This window comes from Perna viridis, chromosome 3, assembly GCF_037379345.1.
Source record: "Perna viridis isolate PV_CMFRI_1.1 ecotype Kerala chromosome 3, ASM3737934v1, whole genome shotgun sequence".
Classification (NCBI taxonomy): domain Eukaryota; kingdom Metazoa; phylum Mollusca; class Bivalvia; order Mytilida; family Mytilidae; genus Perna; species Perna viridis.
In genome coordinates this window covers 59,255,029-59,279,128 of record NC_142447.1, presented here as the reverse complement: position 1 = coordinate 59,279,128, position 24,100 = coordinate 59,255,029, and the positions used below count along the sequence as shown (strand labels likewise).

General features: G+C 34.8%; 1 protein-coding gene across 7 annotated transcripts in view; it reads left to right on the top strand.

Annotated features, from left to right (window-relative positions):
- Positions 1–19,749, top strand: part of LOC148623143 (sacsin-like) — a 53,192-nt gene extending 33,443 nt beyond the window's left edge. For 6 of the 7 annotated variants that reach the window (XM_088573697.1, XM_088573698.1, XM_088573701.1 and 3 more), the window contains 3 exons: positions 1,942–12,938; positions 14,603–14,889; positions 16,700–19,749. In XM_088573697.1, the coding sequence (XP_088429823.1) occupies positions 1,942–12,938; positions 14,603–14,881 (11,276 nt within the window). In that variant the 3' untranslated portion in view covers positions 14,882–14,889; positions 16,700–19,749. Of the gene's footprint in view, positions 1–1,924; positions 12,939–14,602; positions 14,890–16,699 lie in introns of all 7 variants that reach the window. The other variant, XM_088573703.1, reaches the window with a different exon arrangement.
- Positions 19,750–24,100: the final 4,351 nt, after the last annotated feature.

Genomic DNA, 24,100 nt, shown 5'->3' with positions numbered 1-24,100 from the left:
GCCAAATTCGTTCAATTGCCGAAATAATCCTTATTATAAGGCCTACCTAAGACAAAGGGGATCAAATTTGTTGGACGACTCCTTGTTAGAGTAAACGGCCTTGAAAGGCAAAACATGATGTTTTTAGCAGTTTTCGGTCAATACATTGAAAACTATAATAGATAGAAAGAAACGTGTATAGTAAGTCCTACCAAAGTCTTCTTTGAGTAAAAATTGTTGGACAACTCTTTATTGGAGTTATTGCTCTTGAAAGACAAACATTTAACTAGGTGAACGACTCAGGCTCCTGGGAACCTCATGTGTACAGTTATCAGTAAATATCTTGACAACTATGTTAAATAGAGGAAACTTTCATTTGGTAAAATGATCCTGATGAAATTGCCTACAAAAGTCCACTGGGATCAAAGTTTCCGGACGACTCCTTGTTAGAGTAAATGCCCTTGAAAGGCGGAGAATGGTGTCTTAGCAGTTTTTAGCCAATATCTTGAAAACTAAAATAGATAGGAAGAAACTTTCAGTTGGTGAAATGATTCTTATGATAATTGTTACCAAAGTGTTTTTAGTCAAAATTGTCGGACAACTCCTTGTTAAAGTTATTGCTCTTAAACAAGGTAAGAGTTTCAGGCTCCTGGGAGCCTCTTGTTCAAATTCCCGGGAAGATAGTTCTGGTTACCGCAACCGAAATCCAGCGATTATAATTTTTTTTTTGATAAATAATATGATACCAAATCATAGACTGTAATTAAGTTAAATTTAATTACAGGTCTATGCCAAAATATCCCAAAATGCAACTGAAAACAGAAACAGGACAATTTAAAATATTTTTTGTTATCTATTGTCAGTATAGCATAGCTAGACGTTTCCCGTCCCGCTTTTGGTGGATGCTTTCCGATTTTTTTTTTTATAAAAAATCAACAGTCTCCCACTGATGTGCCTGCGTCAAAGCGGGAGCTTTAGCCCATTGATTTGCGGAAATTTCTCCCATCTGATTAGAATTTTTAGCTTAAAAACGTAATAAATTACTTTATTTGATCAACTTAGAAATCCAACTTCCCTCTTTGTAAACAATGTTGCGTCGTCATAGCGTACTCGTAAAATATGTTTGTGTGACCAATGCGGAACGTCATGAACCGTATATCAATCCTAGAATATAATATATAATTAAATATATTAAATTATAATAAAATATAATTTCTGTGTCGGTTCATTGTTAAAATCTTCCACTTTGAGAAAATTTTGTAAGGGCGAAGATCTCGCCCCGGTTCAGAATTTTAAAAGGTTGACATTTGTGATAGAGGTATGTCCATGCGTTAACTAATGAGTTTAGTTTAATTATATTTTTGCTGCAGAACTTTAAGTTCGCTAGCTAGTTCCATAAAATCACACAGTCAGTCAAATGATAACGTTAAAACGACGTCTGTATCATGACATTTTATAGATATCATAAAACTGACCACTGACCAGAAAAGACGTCATATCAACGTCAATTTGCAACATCTTTCAGACATGTAGATGTAAGACGTAATTTTTACGTTACATAATGGTTGTATTACGTTATGACGAGAAAACGACGTAAAAAGACTGGGTACAATTTGCTTATTACAAACTGTAATAATTCAGTAATAATTCAAGTTGAAATATTTAATGTATTAAAGCAAAACACAACAGTATGCAAAGAACGTTTTTACGTATATTTAATTTATCTTTTTTTTTTGCCGATACTCTGTTATCATTTGAATGAAGAAAATGAAAACCCGCATTATTTGTTCTTCATTCCCCACGGGGTATAAATTTATCGTTTTTTTTTATGGCATGCACTTTAATTTTAAAAATATATATATATTTATGACAATTGTATACTTACCTTTAAAGATTTTCCGTAAAAGCTTTGTTATTATTGCAGACTTACGTTTCGGTTATACAGTTTTACTTTATTTAAAGGTAATTTCCAAATGTCTGCACTTGAAGCACAGCCAGCCGATGTGATTGCCAGTTTGGTAGCGAGAACTTTAGATATCCAGAATGGTTCTCCATCCAGTACAACAATGGATTGGGATCGTACAGGTCCGATTGGTGAAACTTGGCTGAGAAAGGTTTGGCTATTTATTCAGCGGTTCAGCCTCAGCAGTTTTTCTGAACTTCATTTGATTCCAGACTTCATGAATAATGTGCTATATAAAGTATCTCAAAAGTTCTTAATGAGATCTTGCGAGGGTCATAGCATATCAAAAAACATATCAAACTGTCTTAGATACTTAAGTATAGCTGTCCTTGATGAAGTGACTGAAGAAATTAAACAACATAGGGACATCAGACGCTATGTCCTGATACCAACGTCGAACAATGTACTGAGTTTAATTGCCTTGGTACAAAGTAGAAACTCCACACAGCAGATACAGACGTTCAACTCATCAGTGACTCAACCTGAGAGAGATGAGTTTATTGTGTACCTAACAAAGTGCAGTTTAAGCACACCAGTAAAACAGTTGATATTTTGTATGAACTTGTACTTAGAGAAAAAAAGTAGGAGACCTGTCTCTGTTAAAGATATTAATAGGGTAGTAAAGACTGGTACAATACCTATTCATTACTTCAGAGAAAGCTTAAGCTGCCCTACCTCAGACCACGAAAGTCTTGCCACACTTTTCAGTGTTCCAGTAATACAGGAAGAAGATGCTATCATTGACATATTAAACAACCTTTGGAGCAAATATGAACAGGCAGAAGTCATCACAATGATGCACCACGTGCTGTTAAGTCTGCCCTACTATCACAAGAAAGACACAATTATGAGTATTGCTAGATGTATTCAGTTTGTTACCAGTACTGGAGGCCAGTTAAAGAGAGCTGATGAGCTGTATGATCCTGAGGATGAGATATTGCAGAGTGTCATTGTTGACCAAAATAAATTCCCGAAAACACCTACACGAATTGAGATTGACTTGCTTCGAAAAGTTGGACTGAAGTCATGGAATGAAATATCAGCAGAAGACATTTTACAGTGTGCTCGGAATATACAGAGCAGCACTATAGATCATCTTTCACAACGCCGGTCAAAAACGCTTATTGATCTTTTACTCAAGAAACCCAATCTTTTACAAACTTATATAAATAACAGTACACTTGCAATGGTCTTAAAAAACACCCGTTTTGTCGTACCAAAAGCCAGAAGTGAATCGTATCCAAAGTGTTTGCCATGGTTTGAAGAGGAACTTTCTTTCTGCTGTCCGTCTGATATGTTTGAGACAAAACACACTAGCTTGGTAGGGAGTATAAAACCAATACTCCAAGAACCGATATCAGGCTTAAGTAGACAACTTGGGTGTAATCAGGTTCCATCATCGCTTGATGTTATTAACCAGTTACAAATTATTGTTGAAAAATACAAAGATAAATTCAAGCCAGATCTTTTACCAATGATCAGCACAATTTACAGATTTCTTGCTAATAAGCCCCACAGTGACTGCCAGAGACTTAAAGGACACAAGTGGCTGTGGACAGGAAACGGTTTTGACGAACCAGGAAAGGTTTACCTCATGACCAAAAGTTCAGATATCAATTTGTTGCCCTACTTATATCCTCTGCCTTCTGAGTTCAGTGAAGTGAATCTGCAGTCATTTTTTGGTGCAATGGGATCTAAAAAAGAACAAAATCCCAAGCTACTAATAGATGTTCAGATGTCGATACGGGAAAAATACAAAGAAAGTGGTACATCTTTGAACGAGGCCAAGTCTGATCTCCATCTTGTGATTAGTATACTAAATCATTTGAAAGATAGACCAAAAAATGAAATAGAGGGTGTATTAGTTCCAATTAAACAAGAAGATGCAACGAAGGTTGTTTTGTATCCTGTCAATGAGTGCAATTATTGCAGAGACGACGACGAACTATATGGAGATGAAAAACATTTTGTTCACCAGGACATAACACCAGATACCGCAGAGAAGTTAGGTGTGCCTACTGTGATGGATACATTATTCGAAAATGCTGAGAGACTTGAGGAATGGGGTCAAAGTGAGCCCTTGACAAGGCGTATCAAAAATCTTCTGGAATCATACAAAGATGGCCTCTCTGTTCCTAAAGAAATCATTCAGAATGCTGACGATGCAGGAGCAACAAAGGTTTGTTTCATGTACGACGAACGTGATAAAGATACCTATGGTAGAAAGCTAATTGACAAAAACATGTTAGAATGTCAAGGTCCGGCATTATGGGCATACAATGATGCTGTCTTTACAGACGATGATTTACACAATATCACGAAAGTCAGCGGAGCAACTAAACAAGAAGACCTGTCTAAAATTGGAAAGTTTGGACTCGGTTTCTGTTCTGTATACAACTTGACAGATGTGCCCAGTTTTGTGACAGGGAACAACATGGTAATATTCGACCCACACTATGAATATCTTAGCGATGTTTTAAAAAGCAGTAAACAGCCTGGGCTCAGGGTGGATTTTACAAAAAACAGGAAGATTCTTGAGAGAAAAACTTCCCAATTTCAACCATTTAATGGTATATTTGGATGTGACCTGCGAACTAACCAGAGTAAAATTCTTTTTAATGGGTCACTTTTTAGACTTCCACTCAGAACAAAACTGCAAGCTGCATCCAGTGAAATTAGTGGTGTTACGTATGACAGAGAACAAGTAAACAGTTTATTAAATATCTTTGTAGAGGCAGGCGGGAACTTACTTTTGTTTACACAAAACGTCAGTTGTATTGAGTTTTATCATCTACCATGTGATGAGACCAATCCAGAAAATGCTGCATTGATATTTAGCGTCTCCCGCGAAATTAAACAGTGCATTGAACGGCCGTTATCTTCCAGTTCAGACAAGAAGCGTTGCTTGGTTTTGAAAGAACTTGCAGAAAATCTGGCAATTCTGAAGAATGGTCAAAGCCAAGTGCTTTCTAAACTTAATTTAACATTGATACTGGAAGTTTCAGTAAGAGCTGAAAAAGGACTTTCCGAATTCAACATCACCGACGCGTCTTCATCTACGACAACATGGATAGTGGCTTGGGCATCTGGAACTGAAAGAAGTAAGACTTTAGCATTGCAATCAAATCGGAATGGACTTCTCCCTCTGGCCAGTGTGGCTTGTCCACTTAGCAGGACTAACGACAATGCTTACAAGACGTGCAGTCTAAATTCTTTACCGTTCGGCTACTACAAAAGAAGTCACGTATTTTGTTTCTTGCCACTTCCTGTACAAATAGACTTACCTGTTTTCCTTAACGGGTCATTTGCAGTATCATCAGATCGACGTAGACTTTCATGTAAAACTACAGATGACAAAAATTCATTTGGAGGTGAATGGAATGAGGCTTTAATGACTGACGCTGTTTGTAACGCATACGTTTTGTTTCTTCAAAGATTTAATGACCTAGATGTTGATCCGAGTGAACCATATCATAAAATGTGGCCTACACATTGTGGTCAAAACGGAAATTTTGGCAATTTTCAGAAGGCCTTCTACCAAAGTGTGACAGGTAAAAACTGTAATGTTGAAATTTTCAGACGATATGACAAAAATGGCAGTTTCAAGAAATGTAAGTTTCTCGACACAGGAATACTCGAGACAGAATTTGGTGACGAAGCATTCGGCGTATGTGTACAATGTATAGACGACAATGAAAGCTTGATGATAAAACTACCGAGGCATGTTTTAGATTGTTTTATCCATGCAGGATGTGAAAAAGAAATCACAGAAAAGACATTTCATAAAATAGACTTCTACAAAAAGCTCGTGTTCCCGAATTTGGAAAGCGATATATGGAATGACAGGATGATCGATTCGCTAATGTTACATGCTCTTGAAAATACATCGGAGGAAATGCAAGAGTTGTTGAAAAAACATAGGTGTATTCCTACACATCCCAAAAGGCTACTGAGACGTCCTGGTGAGTTGGTAGAAAGGAATAGTTCAATATCTGGTCTTTTTTGTACCGAAGACGAGCGGTTTATACTGCCAGAACCAAGTAAATACAGCAAAATCAGTATTATTTCAACTTTGTGTAATTTAGGAATGAACAGCATATCTCTTCCGAATGAACTTTTGTTGGACAGAGCAAGATCTATTGCATTCGTTTCTCAGACATGCTCTAAATGTTCTTTAGACCGCTGCAGTGTCTTTATAAAGTACATTAGAAACAACATTGGAGAAATTGAAAAAGATCCTGATGTAGTCTCCAGTCTTAAGTCTATCCAGTTCTTACCTGTGGCACCTAAACCGATTAATTGGAAATGGCCATGGGGAGGAGATTCTGTTGAATGCAACTTGCGTTCGCATACAGTTGACTATAAATGTAGAAATGAAAATCATAAACACGACAAAAACGCGAGGTATGAGCGTTCGACTGACCTTTACACAAGTCAGATTATTGAATTAGTATGTGTATCGAAACCGGTTTTGGACATCAAAACATTAGACAATCGAGTACGCAATAGTTTAGGTATTATTGTGGATGTCACACCTTCATTTATTTTTGAAAATCTCTTGAAATTATGCAAACATGCAAGCGAATCTGAAGAATTATTGGATAACATTCAAATGCTCAAAAAGACGATACATACTATGTACACATATTTGAGCGATGAGTTCATTCGATTTTCATTTGAAGCTAAAAGAAAGAAAATCATGCAAGCTATGGCAAAGGGTTATTGGGACCAGAATATTATCTTCTTGAACGGAGCATTTGTAAAGCCAAGCCAGGTGGTTATGGAGAGTATAGAGGACTGTAGCCCGCATTTCTATTGTCTTCAGTCAGCTTTTGAATATAAGGCATTTAAAGGTTTTCTGTGTCTGCTTCAAATTGAAGAAAAATGTAGTACCTCACGCGTTCTTTCAGCGTTGAAGAAATATCAACATAGGTCCCTAGACGACGTTGAGATACAACTGTATGTTAAACTTCTACGAGTGCTTGTTGAAGCGTTACAACGTGACAGAGAGTCAGATAAAGATCTTGGCGACGTGCTGGTACCCGACACACAAGGTAAACTACGTTCAATTAATACACTCTGCTTCGATGAACCAAACGTAAATTCAACAGGTGATATGCATTTTACACACGGCAGTATACCACCAGATATTGCCATGGGCTTAGGGATAAGAACGAAACGAGAGCAAAAAATCAGAGTTTGTTCTAGAGATCTACATTTGGATGCTCACTCACAAGACTTTGGTCAACATGAAGAATTGACCTCAAGACTTCAAAGAATAATATCCGGTTATCCATGTGATGGCAGTATATTAAAAGAGTTAGTTCAAAACGCAGATGACGCACAGGCTACAGAAGTCCACATCGTAATAGATTGGAATTACTATCCCACTGACCGTTTATTTCACGAGTCTTGGAAACCTTTACAAGGGCCGGCAATTCTAGTATATAACGATAAATCGTTCGCCAAAGAGGATATTACTGGAATTCAAAGTCTTGGTGTTGGAAGCAAATCAAATGATCCAACAAAGACTGGTCAATACGGCGTCGGTTTTAATGCTGTATATCATCTTACTGATGTTCCATCGTTCCTAACACGGGGACAAGAAGTAGAAACGAATGAATGTCTTTGTGTGCTAGACCCTCATTGTGCTTACGTACCACAAACTACACGAAAAAGCCCTGGAAAGTTGTATTTTGACACTGCTATTTTACAAGAAGACTATGGTGATGTGTTTTCCTGTTATCACTCGGACTTGCTGATGACAAAAAACAGAGGAACTATATTTAGACTTCCTTTGCGAACGATAACAGATGCTATGCGATCGAGGATTTCAAAAACAGTTATAACTAAGGAATTAGTGGAAAAACTAATCGAGGATCTGAAAGCTGAAATGATGGACGTATTGTTGTTTTTAAGCAATGTTACCAGTATAAAAGTGTCAGAGATTTGTGAGGGTGAATTAAGAGAAATATACTCTGTAAAATTGCAAAATGAAAATAATTTAGAGGAATACAAGAAAGAGGTAGCAAACTGCTCAGCTACTCTGAGACAAAATGGAGATTTAAGAGAGTTCTGTCCATATGAAATTAGTTACAAAACTATAGTCAAAGACTGTAATGGAAAATGTAGTGAATGGTTAATTGTAAGAAGAATAGGATTTTCAGGGCAGATTAAATGCCCAGAGAATATTTTACGGGCCTATCAGAACAAAGATCTTGGATTGTTACCTCGTGGTGGAGTGGCATTTCCTTTGACTGAACCAAAGCCAAATACAATGTGCAAAGCTAGAAGAAGGTTGTTCTGTTTTTTGCCGCTTCCGCTGGATACAGGGCTTCCTGTTCATTGTAACGGACATTTCGCGTTAGATCATGAAGCTAGACGAAACCTGTGGACAGATGAAAACGACGGATACAAATCATCGTGGAATAAGTTCTTGTTTGAAGACATCATAGCACCAGCCTACACTTCAGCACTTATCAAGATGAAAGATCATCTAGATTTAAACAGAAGAATATTTGAACTAGAATCAATTTTGCAAACTGCTGTGTCTAGATTGTTCGACTACTTTCCAGACGTATCAAATACGCAGAACGAATACTTCAAATATTTGTCATGTAGCATTTACAGATGTATTTGTTATCAGGAAGCTAAAGTCTTTCCTAGTTTAAAGACGAGTGAACATGCTAAAATTAAAGTTACTTTCTATGCTTTGAAGGACAGTTGTATGACTTTTCCCCCTGTTCTCAACACACTAAAGCCGACGAAAACTAACATGAGTATGGTTGAAACTGTTATGTCTTTTGGAAAAAATGTGTTATCAACTATTCACAAATTAACACATTCGCTAGATGAAAAACCACAATTACTGGTAAACCTCATGCAAGAGTTAGGCGTCAAGCTAATTGAAAGTCCAAGATTTGTGATTAAAAGTTTGAAAGAAGCGCAGATTGAGATCCACGAGATTTCTCCTGAATTTTTCATTAAATTTCTCAAGTCTTTCAATTCAGAATCCGCCGATAAATGTCGATTACACAATGTAGATGTTCCAGTGACTGAGACTGTCCTTAAATCGTCTTCAAATGTCATGGTTTGTCTCAGATATTGTTTACAAAACGGTACAGAGAATATAGAGGATTTGCCATTATGCTTAACTGAAGATGGGTTCTTACGCACATTTAAAAAAGAAATACCAGTTTATTGGACTAAACATACCAATATTGTTCATCAGTCAAAAGATTTGTTTCTCCACCATGACCTGGTCACACTTTTCACCGTGGCAACAAATGGGATCAAACACTTCGAAATAGCCGACTTTGCCAAAATATTAGGTTATTCACTACAAACCGAAGTGTACAGAACCCATAACATTCCTATACAGTGGGATCCTAAAGGAAAAGAAATACCAAATATGGAATGGATTCAAAATGTATGGAAATTTCTTAATACGACTGTGAATGAAAAATTGTCGGCAAAATCACCAGAAAATCATTCTGTCTCAACCATTCAACAAGCCCTTTCAACGGTTATGCCGTGGTGTTTAGTACCTGCTCGTCAACTGAAGATCCCAAATGTTGACGGACAATATGAAAATGTGCTCTTCCCTGTTGGTAATCTACAATACATTCTAGATATTAATACTTGCAAAGGTACAATGAAATGTGCATTAGAAAATCTTCGTTTGCCCCTTATAGATGGAAGTTTTCACATTCGTGAGAGTACAATTGTCAAACCATTAGTTGCTTCAGAGACGTCTCTTCCTTCTTTATTGGAATTTTTACACTATTATAGACATGACATTGAAGCACGGAATTTAAAAACAGAAACGTGTTGTACGATTCTAGAATTTATTTCAACTCATTTTGATGAGGTACAGGAGGACAGTCGCCTTTTAAGTTTGTTGAAAGATTTGCCAATTCATCTCAGTATCAACGGAAGAAACACTTGCCTTCATGCGTCATCAAATTACTTAGTACTTGATAAGTTTTTGACATTACAGATAAGTACTGCTGGGTTAGAAGAATGGGCGACAATGTCTGGAACATTCCTTATCGAGTCGAATATAACTACCAAGAAACTGTACGTAGAGCTTGGCTATACAATGGAAAAGCTTGAGGCAATCGACGTATATATCATTCATCTGCTTCCCAAGTTTGACTGTCTACCACGTGAAGCTCACCTTGATCATCTTAATTTGATAAGAGATAAACTGCTTGCTAGACCATCATATTGCAGCCAATTTTCGGGAAAGCAAAAGAAGCTGATTGACATACTTGCAAATGTTAAGTTTGTTCCAGATGTTGATGGAAACCTGCACAAGGCATCCAATTTTGTCAGTCCCTTTAAGGAAGTGTTCCGAGTGTTTTGCAAAGAACACCAGTTTCCATGTGCACCGTTCCGCGACAGTGTATGGGAAGACATGTTAACATTATCTGGTATAAAAGTAAAGGTAACACCAAATCAAATCCTAGAATTTTCTCGTCAGGTTGAAAGTAGTACTACAACCAATGAAGATAATGCTAAGAAATCAGAGATGCTTGTAAGTCTTATTTCATCTCGACAAGGTGTAGAAAAAGAAGGTTTTTTGAAAGAACTAAGCAAAATCAAGTTCATTGTTCCTGTAACAGTTGCAGTTTGGAAAAGGGAAATTTTCGAGCAGCATAATACTAAACTTATTTGTTACTCAGAATCCGTAAAAGAAAAATATGCAGATTTTGCTTGGACTACATGCTCAATTCTTCCTAAGTATGCTGATCCCGACAGCTGTAGTCCTTTCTGGAATCAGAATGAAAAATCAATCCAGGTAATAAAAAATCAGCTTGGAATGTACTCCGATCCACCGATGGAAAAGGTAGTTCGTCACGTACAGAACATAAGCGATGCGTTGAAGATTGCTGCTGATAAAGCCAGTTTACATAATATTTACCTTCTGAAAGGTTTGATGACGAAAATTTACAAATGGTTGCATGGACAACATGATCAAGACATATTTCGTTTTAAAGAATGTCTTGCGGTAAAACCAATATTGTTTCTTCCTGAATCGAAACTGTTTGTAACATGTGATAGGTGTGTGAAGAATTTTGATAGATGTGAATCTGAAATCAAACCTTACCTTATGAAAATTCCTGATGAATATGTCGAATACTCTAAACTTTTTAAAATGTTAGGAATGGATGTAGACACGAATGTTTGTACCTATATAAGGGTTCTTCGTAACCTGAAAATTGATGTCGGAAACTCAGAACTACACATCAATGAAATAAAACAAGTTCAAGTCGCTGTCCAAAGGCTTCTTGACCTGTTATTTACAGCAAAACCACATGAAATTGATACTTTACGCATATTGAACTTGAATAAATTGTACTTTCTGACAAGAACCTCAACGTTAGAAGATGCTTCCGGGCTAGTTTATTCAGATAACGATGACTACGAGCAAACAATAGGTCATGACATTAGCAAGCCATATCTTATGGACTTTAAAACTCTCAACGTATGGATTCCTGGTATAATATCAGAGAGATTGAAAAAATTACCACAACAAATGCAGCCAATAATTTTATCAGAAATGATTTCTAAGGAATTAGATCAAAGTCAGTTAACTATGATTCGTGATGGAAAAGGTACACAGTTGAAAGCATTCATTTCCTCTCCTTATTTCAAAGAAGCTTTAGTCAGAATTTATGTTCACAGTCACAAGAAAAGTCCTAATTACACTTCCTCAACAGAACTCTCTGAACAAGGTATTGAAATCTTTCTTGCTGGATTAGAAAAGTTGATGATTGTTCAAGTAGAAAAAATCGTGATAAGACTGCTTTTTGAAAACAAAGAAGTTGGTCGAAGCGAAAAAAATTGTCACTTTCTTCAGCATTCCTGTCATGAATATTTGTTATACTGTGTCTTTGATGATGATGATGATTTAACTAGATGGTTAGTTGACAATCAACAAAGGTTTGTTGTCGCACTAAAGGCTTGTACTAACGGGGAGTTTATTGATCCAGACAATCTGTTATCGAAAGTTTTGACGCGGTATAACCGACCGGAAGACATTTCAAGGGCGTTAGATAAAGAAGAAATAAAACAGTACAACATTGGGTTTCGTGGTAACGAGTCAGTCTTTCCACCTGCAGGCACAGTGGTTCATCCTAATAGGCATTGCTACCTTTCTAGCAATTTTTATGACTATGACGTTGGAGAATATGTTGCGTTATTGATTTGCGAAGAAACATTGGTTGGTGAAAAATTCATTCCAGCGGAATACATTTATGCCATCGTCGAGAAGAAGATTGAAACTAACGCCGACACTCCATTTATTGGTAAAACTCTCATTGAGTACGAGCTACTTGTTGGGGATAATAAACTTGAACAAAGAAAGGCATATGACTTGTTTAAGTTTAAACGAAATTTCGAACACCGAACACAAGAATTACAGGTTTTCTTGGACATTCCAGAATCGAAGGACGATGATCGTCCATTAGATGAAATTTTAAAAGATATTAGAGACAGGATCGAGGCAGCATGGACTCGTCCAGAAGATGAAAGAAGAAAAATTATTAAACGGTTGTTTAAAACATGGCACCCTGATAAGAATATTGGCAAGGAAGAGCTAGCTACAGAAATATTTAAATTTATCAAGTTATGCGTGCTAAAAATGGAGCGTGGTGATGATATTGACATAACTACAGACACACCAAATTCAGACGCAAACAATACCGACTATTTCTTCCAACGTGCGAAAACTCAGTCGACGTTTTGGTCTCATTTTGAACATTGGGAGCGTAGTACGAAAAATGATTCCTTCTATAGTCGTGAAAATGCGACCGAGGGTAGTCAAATGAGAGGAAATAGAAGACAAACTGCGCATGAGAAGGTACCATCTATCCATGAAGCTTGTCAGTGGATGCGTCAGGCTAAGATGGATTACACTGCTGCTCAAGAATTCCTCCCACAAGCATATACAGGTCCACACTTCAACTGGATTTGTTTCATGTTTTGTAAGGTAATTTAAGTTTGTTTATTCAGTATACTACTGAAACTGTAAAGCTATTGATCTGATCAAATACACTTGAAACATCACATTTGCTTCATAGTGTTTAGTTCATAAATGATGCGTTAGTAGCCAGGAATTCAAAACAGACAAGAGTTTTCAATTTTAGAATTAAAATCAATTTTCTAGCTCTGCCTTCAACAATTTAAACTTACAGTTCGTCTACAAATTGTAAGATTTTAAACACAACGGCTAGATATTTGTGACATTACACCATGAACGTTGTGATAAAAACTATAGTCGGCGTCACATAAATAACATACTGTTAAAATTTGAATAAAAATATTTTCTACGACTTTATTGACACCTACCGTCGTTTAAATTGTCTTAAATGACTTGCTCATTCGTTTAGCCAAACGGCTTCTCCCTAAACATTGAATCGTTAAATTCCGGTCAGATTTTAATTCTAGGTGGCAATATTTACATTGTAAAAAGTCGGCCATGTTTACAGTGATCGGGTTGCTAGGAGATGTTGTTTACGTTTAAATGGTTTGTCCAAAAACCGAAGAACCCAGAATGCAATTCGGCGTTATTTCGGATATCTCGGATTTATTTTACGCGAACAACGTATAATACCGAGAAGTTGATCAAGCAGACGATTGTCACCGGAGTTCGACGGGAACTTACGCACTTCGTTTGTAAACAAATCGTCCCGTAAAAACCAACATGGCGGATATTAGTATGGGATTTTCCCGTAAGGATTTGTTACGCATGATTTAAGCTAATCAGCGACTTGTTTTTGAGAAGCTGTTTGGCTAAACGAATGAGCAAGTCATTTAAGACAATTTAAACGACGGTTGGTGTCTATAAAGTCGTAGAAAATATTTTTATTCAAATTTTAACAGTATGTTATTTATGTGACGCCGAGTATAGTGGTATGAAAATTTCGCCGTTGCTATTGGTTTAGTAATGTGTGCTTGTGTATCATTTTCTATAAAACCCAATTGGTCGAAAGCGACGTTATGGCGTTTCTGTCGTTATCCCGACACCATTTTGAGGTCATAAATGGACGATTGATAGAATTTTTGCCATGACAGATACTGATTTCAAGCGGTCAAACTATTCAAAAAGAATCATTGAGAAAAAAGTTTTTATGTCACAAAATATCAACTGGTTTTATCTGATTTCATCACAATAACAAATTTGCATTTTTTATGATGTTGAAATTAAATAATTTGAATTATGAAGGATTCACTTGCGTGATCAGTATCAATCAATTTATGACGAAAATGAAAGTTATTTAAAAAATTCAGGAAGTATTTGTATTCATATATTAAATAGAGAACATGAATGTCTAGAAAATATATGCTAATTAAACGATTAAATCAATGCATTTTACGAACCGACTCACGTTGTTAATTTACATGCTCTTTTCGCTATTAAGTATCCTTTTCACGGCAAAACAATGTGATTGGACTTTAAACAAGAAATAAACGTGAACGCATTCATTCCGTGAAATTTAGAATTTTAAGATATTTTAGCATGTTGTACTGTAATATAGTGATCGGTTATCTAGTTTGTTTTGTGAGAATATTTAGAATAAATGGCACGAAATTAGTGTATGTTATGTTACTGTCAACCATCATACAAATAATGAACAGCTCTCTATTTTTCAGTGCGTTGAAAAGGTATTGAAGGCTTTGCATCTAAGTATAAATTGTAATAATGTTCCTAACAAGACGACAAATTTGGTCCAGCTATCAAACGGGTTAGACGCCAATCTTCGAGCAATGGTAAGGAGGCTAGTAGATGTAGTAGGACCTTGTGACAGAGCTATGTACCCAGAGCGTCTACGAATACCAGAAATTCCAGCAGATATTTACACCAAACAAATGACAGAAACTGCAAGAGATATCAGCAAAAATATTCTAGATTTTGCTGATGATCAACTATAAAATATAAGGTATGCTCACTTTTATGGAATGTTTTTTGAAGATTGCGAGCGTACCTGTTGATAATTTGGCTAAAGATTACTTTAAATCTTTGTTGGAGGGCTGAGTGGTTGACTATATAGAAATATCTTATGAAGCTATTTTCTGTACGGAAATGTTTATGTTGTTGAAAAACAGAGGACGCTTACCCTACCGGTGCACCTGGTCCATGCTCCCAGTTCTTAGTGGAGTGCGAGTTGCTTATTTGCTTGTGTTACTTTGTATGTATGATTTTAGTTACTTTACTTTATGTTCTTTGTTGTGTATGTCTGTTTTCCATGTCTGGTCCTTGTCCGTGGATTACATTCTTTTGATTACCGCTATAACCTTGGTTCCCTTGATGACTCTGATAATAAGATATTTCTTCATAAGATAGTTAATTTTTAATGTGTCTATCTACCCCTCTGTCCATTTCCGCTGGTTTCCACATGAAAACTTTATCCTAATTTTTACCGAGTGGTATCTTTAATCATTTTGAGTTAAAGGGGGGGGGTACAAAATTCGGCCTCTCATCATTTTTAAAATGTTTTGTACGATTTCTGTTTTTTATTGGATTACTTATGAAAATCGATGCCTACATTTTTTAATCAGATTTCAGATATCTTTTACCGTTTTCTAGTTATAAGGGGTCATAGATGCCACACCCCAAAAAATCCACTTTTTTATTTTAGGCCCGATTTTTTTAAAGATTTTCAAACTTTATGCTATATTCTGTCCAAACATGTTGTGTCCATAATGAACTAGAAGTCCCTGTGCTTAAGTATATACGTCAAAAACTAATTTTGTGTCCACACTTGCCCAAACTGTTCAGGGTTTGGCCACTGCTATCGTATTATGCTGCGCTCCACGAGGCTCTTTATTGGAGTTTTCATGCTATTACATACTTTTTTTTTATTTTGTTTTTGCTCACTCCTTTTGCTATTATCGTTCTGAAATTTGATGTTCACAATTTATGACCCAACAACGAGACTGGTTATCATTTAGTGTTTTTAATACCTCCGATGAACGAAAGGTATACAACGATCATGCTGTCCGTCCGAAGGTGTATTCATTCTTCCGTCCGTCCATACAGTATGACTTTATTTTCATGATGGCATAAAATATTCCATTATTATATCCCATCTTGAAAAGCGAGATGTACATTGTGATTGTGACCATAGTCCGTCCAGTCGTTCATCCGTCCTTAGTTCTGACGTATAACTTTCTAAAACCACTGAATGCTAGGTATTTAATGAAACTTCTTCGCATTCTTCATCACATGGCGCCATTGTACACCTTCTATTTCGCTTTTTTTTCTTCATATGAATAACTTCTTGGGTTTCTGATATGGTTTCTATGGAGGGGAGCAGGTGTATCACAAAGTATGCGATAATCAGTATTTCTAGTTTTTAAACTACAACAGTATCCTTGTTGGACATGACTTTTGTGGAAACACCTTAACAGGTGCTTTTATGAAATTCATAGACTGCAGGAAAAATACTTGATTTATTCATGTCATATACTAGTTGGGCTGCATGTTTGATTGTGGGATCAAGCCCATGTGATTCAGCCGAGACATAACATTATGGTTCCCACTGATGTATTTAGATACTTTATTGCTTTATTTATGTTGACACTATCCTAAACTGTGTGCATTAGCATTCCGATTCGATTTGAAAAAAAAACATCTATTTACTTCCCAGCCAAACAATTAATATAAAAATTGGTTTATTAAATTATTAGCATTATGTCTATGCTAACAGTAATTTTGAGCTTTAATGAGTTGATTTCTAAACATTTCAGTGCCATAGCAGATCAAGTCAAGTCTTTGGAAACAGTGGATGCAGAAAAGAGGAAGACTCATGTAGACTGATTATGATATTGGTATGCTTTATCATGTGATTTTTGACTATTTATTGTATGTTTTTTTTTACTTCTATATTGCAGTGAATCTAAGGTTTTAATCATATTTGTCCCAATCTGCATGTGGTATGTGTACAGTGTATCTTATCTAAAGAAAACTTACCTTAGCCTTAAGTAAGATATCGTTTCCTCTCATTTATTTGAACCTTTATTAACTCTTTACACCTTAGGCATTTTAGTTAAACAACATTAAATGAAAGAGAAATTCCTCTCCAGCAAAAATTCAGCATTAAAATCCATAGGTAAGTCTTAATTTTCTGATTTTCCGTGGTTGACACATTTAAAAAGAGAGTATATAAAAGTTTTATAAAAGGATTTGCATACTTTGCATATCATTATTTTTTTACGATGATATGATGTTCGATTAATTTCGATGTAATAAATATTTGTTTTTGGATATTATTACCTTAACTCCCTTTGGTTCTTAAACTAATTTGTCGTAGTTTCTTATCGTTAATTATGATAGCAAATATGGTATGTCTTTGTATGATATTGTAGACTATACTGTTATAGTTATGTTTTTGCTTCATTTCATGTTGATCAATCCCATTTCAAAAATCTTTTCTACTGTTACAATTGAATACAAAGTTAAAAGAATTAACCACGTTGGTTTCGTTTCAAACGAAGAAGGCGTAGTGTTTTGTTTTATTTTAAGTGGTTAAATAAATCTAGGAAACAACCTCCTAACTTACTTTCAGACAATTATAGGTCACTGTTCTAAAGATTTAACCATGATGTGTGTCACACATTCAATAACAAACATGTTTCATATCACATCTAACACCTCTTATCATTACCAACAACAGCCTTTTCCCCCGAAGAGTTTTCTTCAAGATTTTTATAGACTTACATTTTAAACTTGATGGCTATATAAACAGTGGCGGATCCAGGGGATGGTGCAGGGGGTTGTCAACCCCTTTTTATTTGAAATTTAATCGTTTTTATGTGTAAAACTGACAACAAATAGCAAATAATGTCCTAGCAACCGCCCTATTTTCTCAAGAACCCCGCCTGACACCCTCCTTTTCAGTGTCTATTATGCCCCTGAAAATGTGCATTGAATTGTAAAATGTACGATTCTGAATGTTCATTTATTTTTCATATTATTTGTCATTTTGATTATATTCATTTTAATAATCCTTAAAAATTTTATATGATATGCTATTCCTGATTAAATTGATAACTTGTATGAAAAATATTTAAGTATTGAAGAATTGAATTGATGATTTGTATTGAAGTTTTGAATTGATGATTTATACTGAAGTATTGGTATTGATGATTTGTATTTAAGTATTGAAGAATTGAATTGATGATTTGTATTGAAGTATTGGTATTGATGATTTGTATTGAAGATTTGTTGATTTGTTTAGTATTCAGGATTTGCATCATAGATATGTAACAGAGTAATGATTTATACTGAAATTAATATTGGATTTACATTGAAGAATTTTTCACTTTTTTGACGAATACTTGATTATAATGATTTTTTTAAATGCCATAGTTATGAAAATTGTAGCATTATTGGTTTTCATGCGCTTTTAACTTTTTTATGTCCCCACTGCAAGTGGAGGTACGTGTATATAGGGATAGGGGTGACCGTCCGTCCTTCCTTCCTTCCTTCCGTTACACAGGAGACACACCTCTTATCCGTTATTTCTACTACACCACTGAATGGAATTGAATGAAACTTTAGCAGAGCCTTCATTAAATAATCCAATTGTGCACCTTCTATTTAAGATTTTGAACCCAATCAATTTTGGGGTTTAACATAACAAATATGGAATCTGTCATTTCTGAAGTTGAGGACATGAGGATCTACATGTATATCTTATCCGTTACTCTTCCCACACCACTGAATAGAATTGAAAGAAACTTTCACAGAATCATTATTACTTTTCCCCATTGTTCACCTTCTATTACAGATTTTGATCCAAATTAATATGTAGGTAAAAGTTGCATGTTATCAAAATTGGAGGTGGGGTATTTAGTGAGCATCGCTCACAGTTTTTCTAGTTTACATATTTAATCGGTAACTTGATTCTTCATATAACACTACAAAAGACATCATTTTTTTAATTGTTTAATATTTGATCTGGTAAATCAAATTCAAAGACAGACTCGTCATTATTGTCAAAATTCATATTTTCAATTGTGTATAAACTGTATTTACCCAGTATCGATGTAGAGGTTTGTTTTATAGGGTTGTTGCATTGTTTTTTGTCTTTGTTTTTTTTTTGTATTTTCCTTTGTTCTTAAATGATTATGGAAAGTGCGTGTCTACTGTCACACTTTTTTTCTATTACAAACGTGTTATGGTTTTCATAGTGTAATGTTCTGTTTCTTCTCGCATTTGAATATGAACATTTTGTGACTTTAGTATAGTCTTTTCGTTGTAATAAAGTGAAGTTTGTGTCCAGTCTCTAAAACCAAGTTCGAATACAAATTGTTTTTTTAAGTTGTTTGTTATTTTCTTTATGTTTGATTGAACCTATAACCTTGTCTTGTTTATTTTAGTAAAGTGTTTTGTTAGTTGGATTTTTTGTAAAGTATTTTAACATCAAATATAAAATAGATACATATAACTTGGATTATTTCTGCATAAAGATATAACTGATGAACTGTACCATGATACAAATAATTGTTTTCAAGTTCTCAAAAGAGTATAAATGTATAACACAAATATTCCAGATGTAGTTAAATAATTGGTTTAGTATAAACATGTATTATATAGGTGATAATTAATCCCTTGCATTTGGAACACTTTTTTTTGTTGTGTCATATGAAAATACTATTGTTGTGGTGATGTGTTTCCAGTCTTTTTTATATGTAATGCTGTTTTGGAAATTATGTTTTTTTGATAATTACATGTATGTGTAGAACTGACGATCAATAGAAGCAGTGTTTTGTGTAAAAATAAAAGTTTTTTTTTATACCATGACCTTTCTGATTAAGAATTTGCTTGACTTAACTAGACCAGGCAAATGCGTACATTGAAGAACAAGAAAAAATATTGAAAGATTAGTTTTGACCTCTTTAGCCCATCTGGCTCAAAGGACCGTGTGAGGTATTGCCATCGCGTCGTCGTTATCGTCTGCTTTACAAACATAACAGGTACATGTAGATATACACATGTATAAAGATAAAACTATTCCCACTATTGATACAAATTCTTCATTTTGACCAATTTTTTGTGAGTAATCCACTTGTGATAGTTACGTCTACATATTCACATAATCATCTTGACAGCTCTACTTGTTAATAGCAAAAATAATCTTTCATAATGAACAAATTTATTTTGAACGTTACCAGACTAGGAAAATGTTTGAAATGAGATACAGTGGAGTACCGCTGTGGATTATTTTTGGCGGACTCCCTTTACACAACAGTCGATGCAAGCTCCAGAACCGATACGTCTTCTTACGCAAGAATTCAGGCGCATGTAACGCCTGAGAAGTAGTTTGCAGCAATTAGTACCAGAGCGTCTACCGATGATTACTTGAAAAAGTGCGAGTGACGTCGACTATAGGTAAATCACTTCCAATTACTTACATGTACATAGAGTTCTACTTTCGGTTTGACTCAGCGTTATCACGTGTTTGCTTAGTATGTTGTGATGAGAACAGTATGTACATGTAAGTTATTTGGTAAGTATCTTTTAAAAGGGTATCATATGAATAGGATTATGACCTATTGTATACATTTTAAAACATGGGCAACAATCTAAATGGCCTATGTTTAGTAATACCTAGTACAGTTAAACATTGCTCAACTTAAAATATGAGCACTAATTTGCACCTTAATTACCTTGTTTTGTATGAAACCAGTTTTCGAAATAGTTGAGGTATCTATGTCGTCTTGTGAAGCTGACTTTTGTTATGCTTGGTTGCTTTACTGCTACTTAAAAACATCTTGCTTGTTATTATTGCATTTAAAAACATCTTGGAGCGGAGGAGGTCACCCTTCTTGTATATGTACTTGGCTAGTCTCATTGGTCAATCATTGAAGCCTTACTTTTTGAAAGAAGTCTGACTTGGGGGAAAGTGACTTGAACAGGCTCTACGAAGTCATAATACGCGTGGCATAATCTTATTTTATAAGAAGTGGCCATTTTATTGGAGAAATAAAATTTAAAGATAAAAAGTCAGTTCTAAGAAGTGTCAAAAAGAAAAAAAGTCAGCACTGGCATGCAAAGAAATCACGACATCCTAATGGGAAAGAGAGGGGTAAGACGGAAACATATACTTTGGATGAAGTCTCTTGTCTGGACTTTCTATAATTTCTCTTGGTTTTATCTAATCAATGTATTGTTAAAATCATTCTGGTATTGATTTTGTTTGCTTCCCATGCAACAGGCATATATTTTGGACATAATAAATCCGAATGTGAAAGACTTCATTGGGAGAAAAAACTTTAAAAGTATAAAAATTAACACAGTCTTGGAAAAAGAGAAAACTTACAATATTAGGTAAAATATTAATTGTCAAAACGTTAGTCCTACCAATCTTTACATTCGTTGGTACATGTTGTGTAGTCCCAGAAAAATATAGCAAAGAACTTGAAAAAAATGTTTTAAATTCATATGGGATGGAAAACCAGACAAAGTTAAACGAAATCTCATTATCGGAAACTATAAACAAGGGAAATTAATCAAAGCGCCGATGGCGTTGAACCTCGGAAGTCATGAGAAATTTATAGGTATTTTAAAAATTTTATAATCCGCTGATGGTAATTTGTTCGTTCTGTATTTCATGGAATCCATATATGGATATCAAAGGCATCAATAAAATATAGTTCAAACTTCTATATATGGATTTGAATTTTTCTTTGACAATCAATCATGTAAAATATAATGTCAATCGTATACTGTAAAAACGTGCAATGTATTTATACGAAATAGTTTATTTGATACATTTTAATATTCATTCGCCACATCTCTTTCGCAGTGAAAGTACTTTTAATGCGGTTATTTTGATGCTCTTAAAGCCAGTTAGATGATAAGATTACAAAATGGCTCAGACGCCAAATGGAAACTGATTCCTAGAAAATAGTTTAATGCATTGGGTAAAAATTGGTTGATATTTGAAACAAACAGCGAAGAAAAAATTAACAATCAGTTAAATCATAAACTGGAATTTTACAAAGAGATTGCAAAATGTTGGAACTTAATCGGCGGTTGACTATGTAAAAGACCTACAGCTTTTAGAGAAAATCGAAAACAAATAATTTGGAACAATAAATTCATTCAATATTTAACGCAAAAACTTTAATAATTAACAATTGGATTGAAAGAGGGCTAATTTATATTAATGACATCGATGAGAACAATAATATTTATCAATATAAAATTATAGATGAATTAAAAAAAAAAAAGAAATTGGATGTCTGAATATATGATTTTGAAAAAAAAAGCGATAACCAAAGTATGGTTAATATTGCTTCGTCCTGAGAGTCATAGAAAAGCATTGTACATGTTTGTAAAGACATCGTTGAGTATTCTAATATGACGTCTTCATATGGTCAAATAGTATATGTCGGTACAACCCCACCTTTAGCACCTGCGCACTGTCTTTTTTCTTTTCGCTGTCGCTTCGAGACAAAACACTAATTTAAAAACGCGACGATTTAACGGCTGAAAGGCTATCAAATACTTTACTGATACTGATACTTATTCAATAGATAGTTTACTTGGATGTGTGGTTTATTTCTTAATTAATCCAACTTCCATACGGGGGAGGTTAAACCGAACAGCCGTTAGTTTGGCTACGCCTAGGGAAATTTTTGTCACAAAAAATACCGTATTTGTCATATTAGAAAAGAAATAATTCCTTCCAGGGGTAGATTTGTACTCATTTTAACATGGGTTGAAGTGTCTGTACTGTCAAACAAAAAGCTATACAATATATCAGTAGTAAAACAATCCAATGGAAAAATGAAATGGATGATATTAATGAGCACGTCCTCATTCAACAAAAACAACTTGTTTGAATTTATATTTTACTTTTTGAAAGAGAATAAGTTAAAATATTTTAGGTGGAAGTTACTGCAAAATAATATTCAAACAAACACCTTTTTAATCAATGGAGAATAGTCGAAAATATCAACTGTAACTTTTGTGGACAAGAAGAAGACTACTTGCATTATTTCATTGTCCATATTTATGCTGTTTTTGGGAAAAAAAATCTAAAATACTCAAACTTGTCAAATCTGATATTCAAATTAGCCTTACTCATTTAGTTTTTGGGTATAAAATTTCCAATGAAAACTATTCTCCTTGTAACTATTTTACTACTTTTGTTGGATACTCAATTTATAAAGTATATTATATATCTGAACTAAAAAAAACCACAAACACGTTAATGTGCTTAATATCCTAAAAAAAGAGAATAAGTCTAACAAAATAATTATAGATAAGTATAAAATATTAGAGAGAACTGATAACTTATTAAAAACATAAAACACGAAAATGTCATCCACATATCAGATTGTAGATCTATAGTCTTTGTAAAACTAACATTAAGATAGATGTTTTATGCTTATAGATTTCCTTATAACTTAGAAGTACTAATAACTGTAGGGCTCATAGAGAGAATGTTGTACCTCTATGATGATTGTTAACAGCATTAATAACTGTAGGGCTCATAGAGAGAATGTTGTACCTCTATGATGATTGTTAACAGCACTGATAACTATAGAGGTCATATAGAGAATGCTGTACCTCAATGATGATTGTTAACATCACTGATAACTATAAGGCTCATAGAGAGAATGCCGTACCGCTATGATGATTGTTAACAGCACTGATAACTATAGAGGTCATATAGAGAATGCTGTACCTCAATGATGATTGTTAACAGCACTAATAACTATTGGGCTCATAGAGAGAATGCTGTATCTATGATGATTGTTAACAGCACTGATAACTATAGGGCTCATTGAGAGAATGCTGTATCTCTGTGGTTATTGTTAACAGCACTGATAACTATTGGGCTCATAGAGAGAATGCTGTATCTCTATGATGATTGTTAACAGCAAAATGCAATAAAGCGTTATGTTGTCTTGTTACCAGTTACGAGTTGATTTGTCTCCCCAGTGGTCTGGACCAACAGATATTCTTGAGAGATGCTAGATTTACTGCCGAAATTTGTTCTTTTGGAGAAACCATGTATCCAAATCTTTTGAAAATTCCTAAAATCCCAGCAGACATATTTACTAAACAGGTGGCAGTTAAAGGTAGAGATACAACTAAAGATATCCTTGATTATGTTTTTGATATGCTGTATA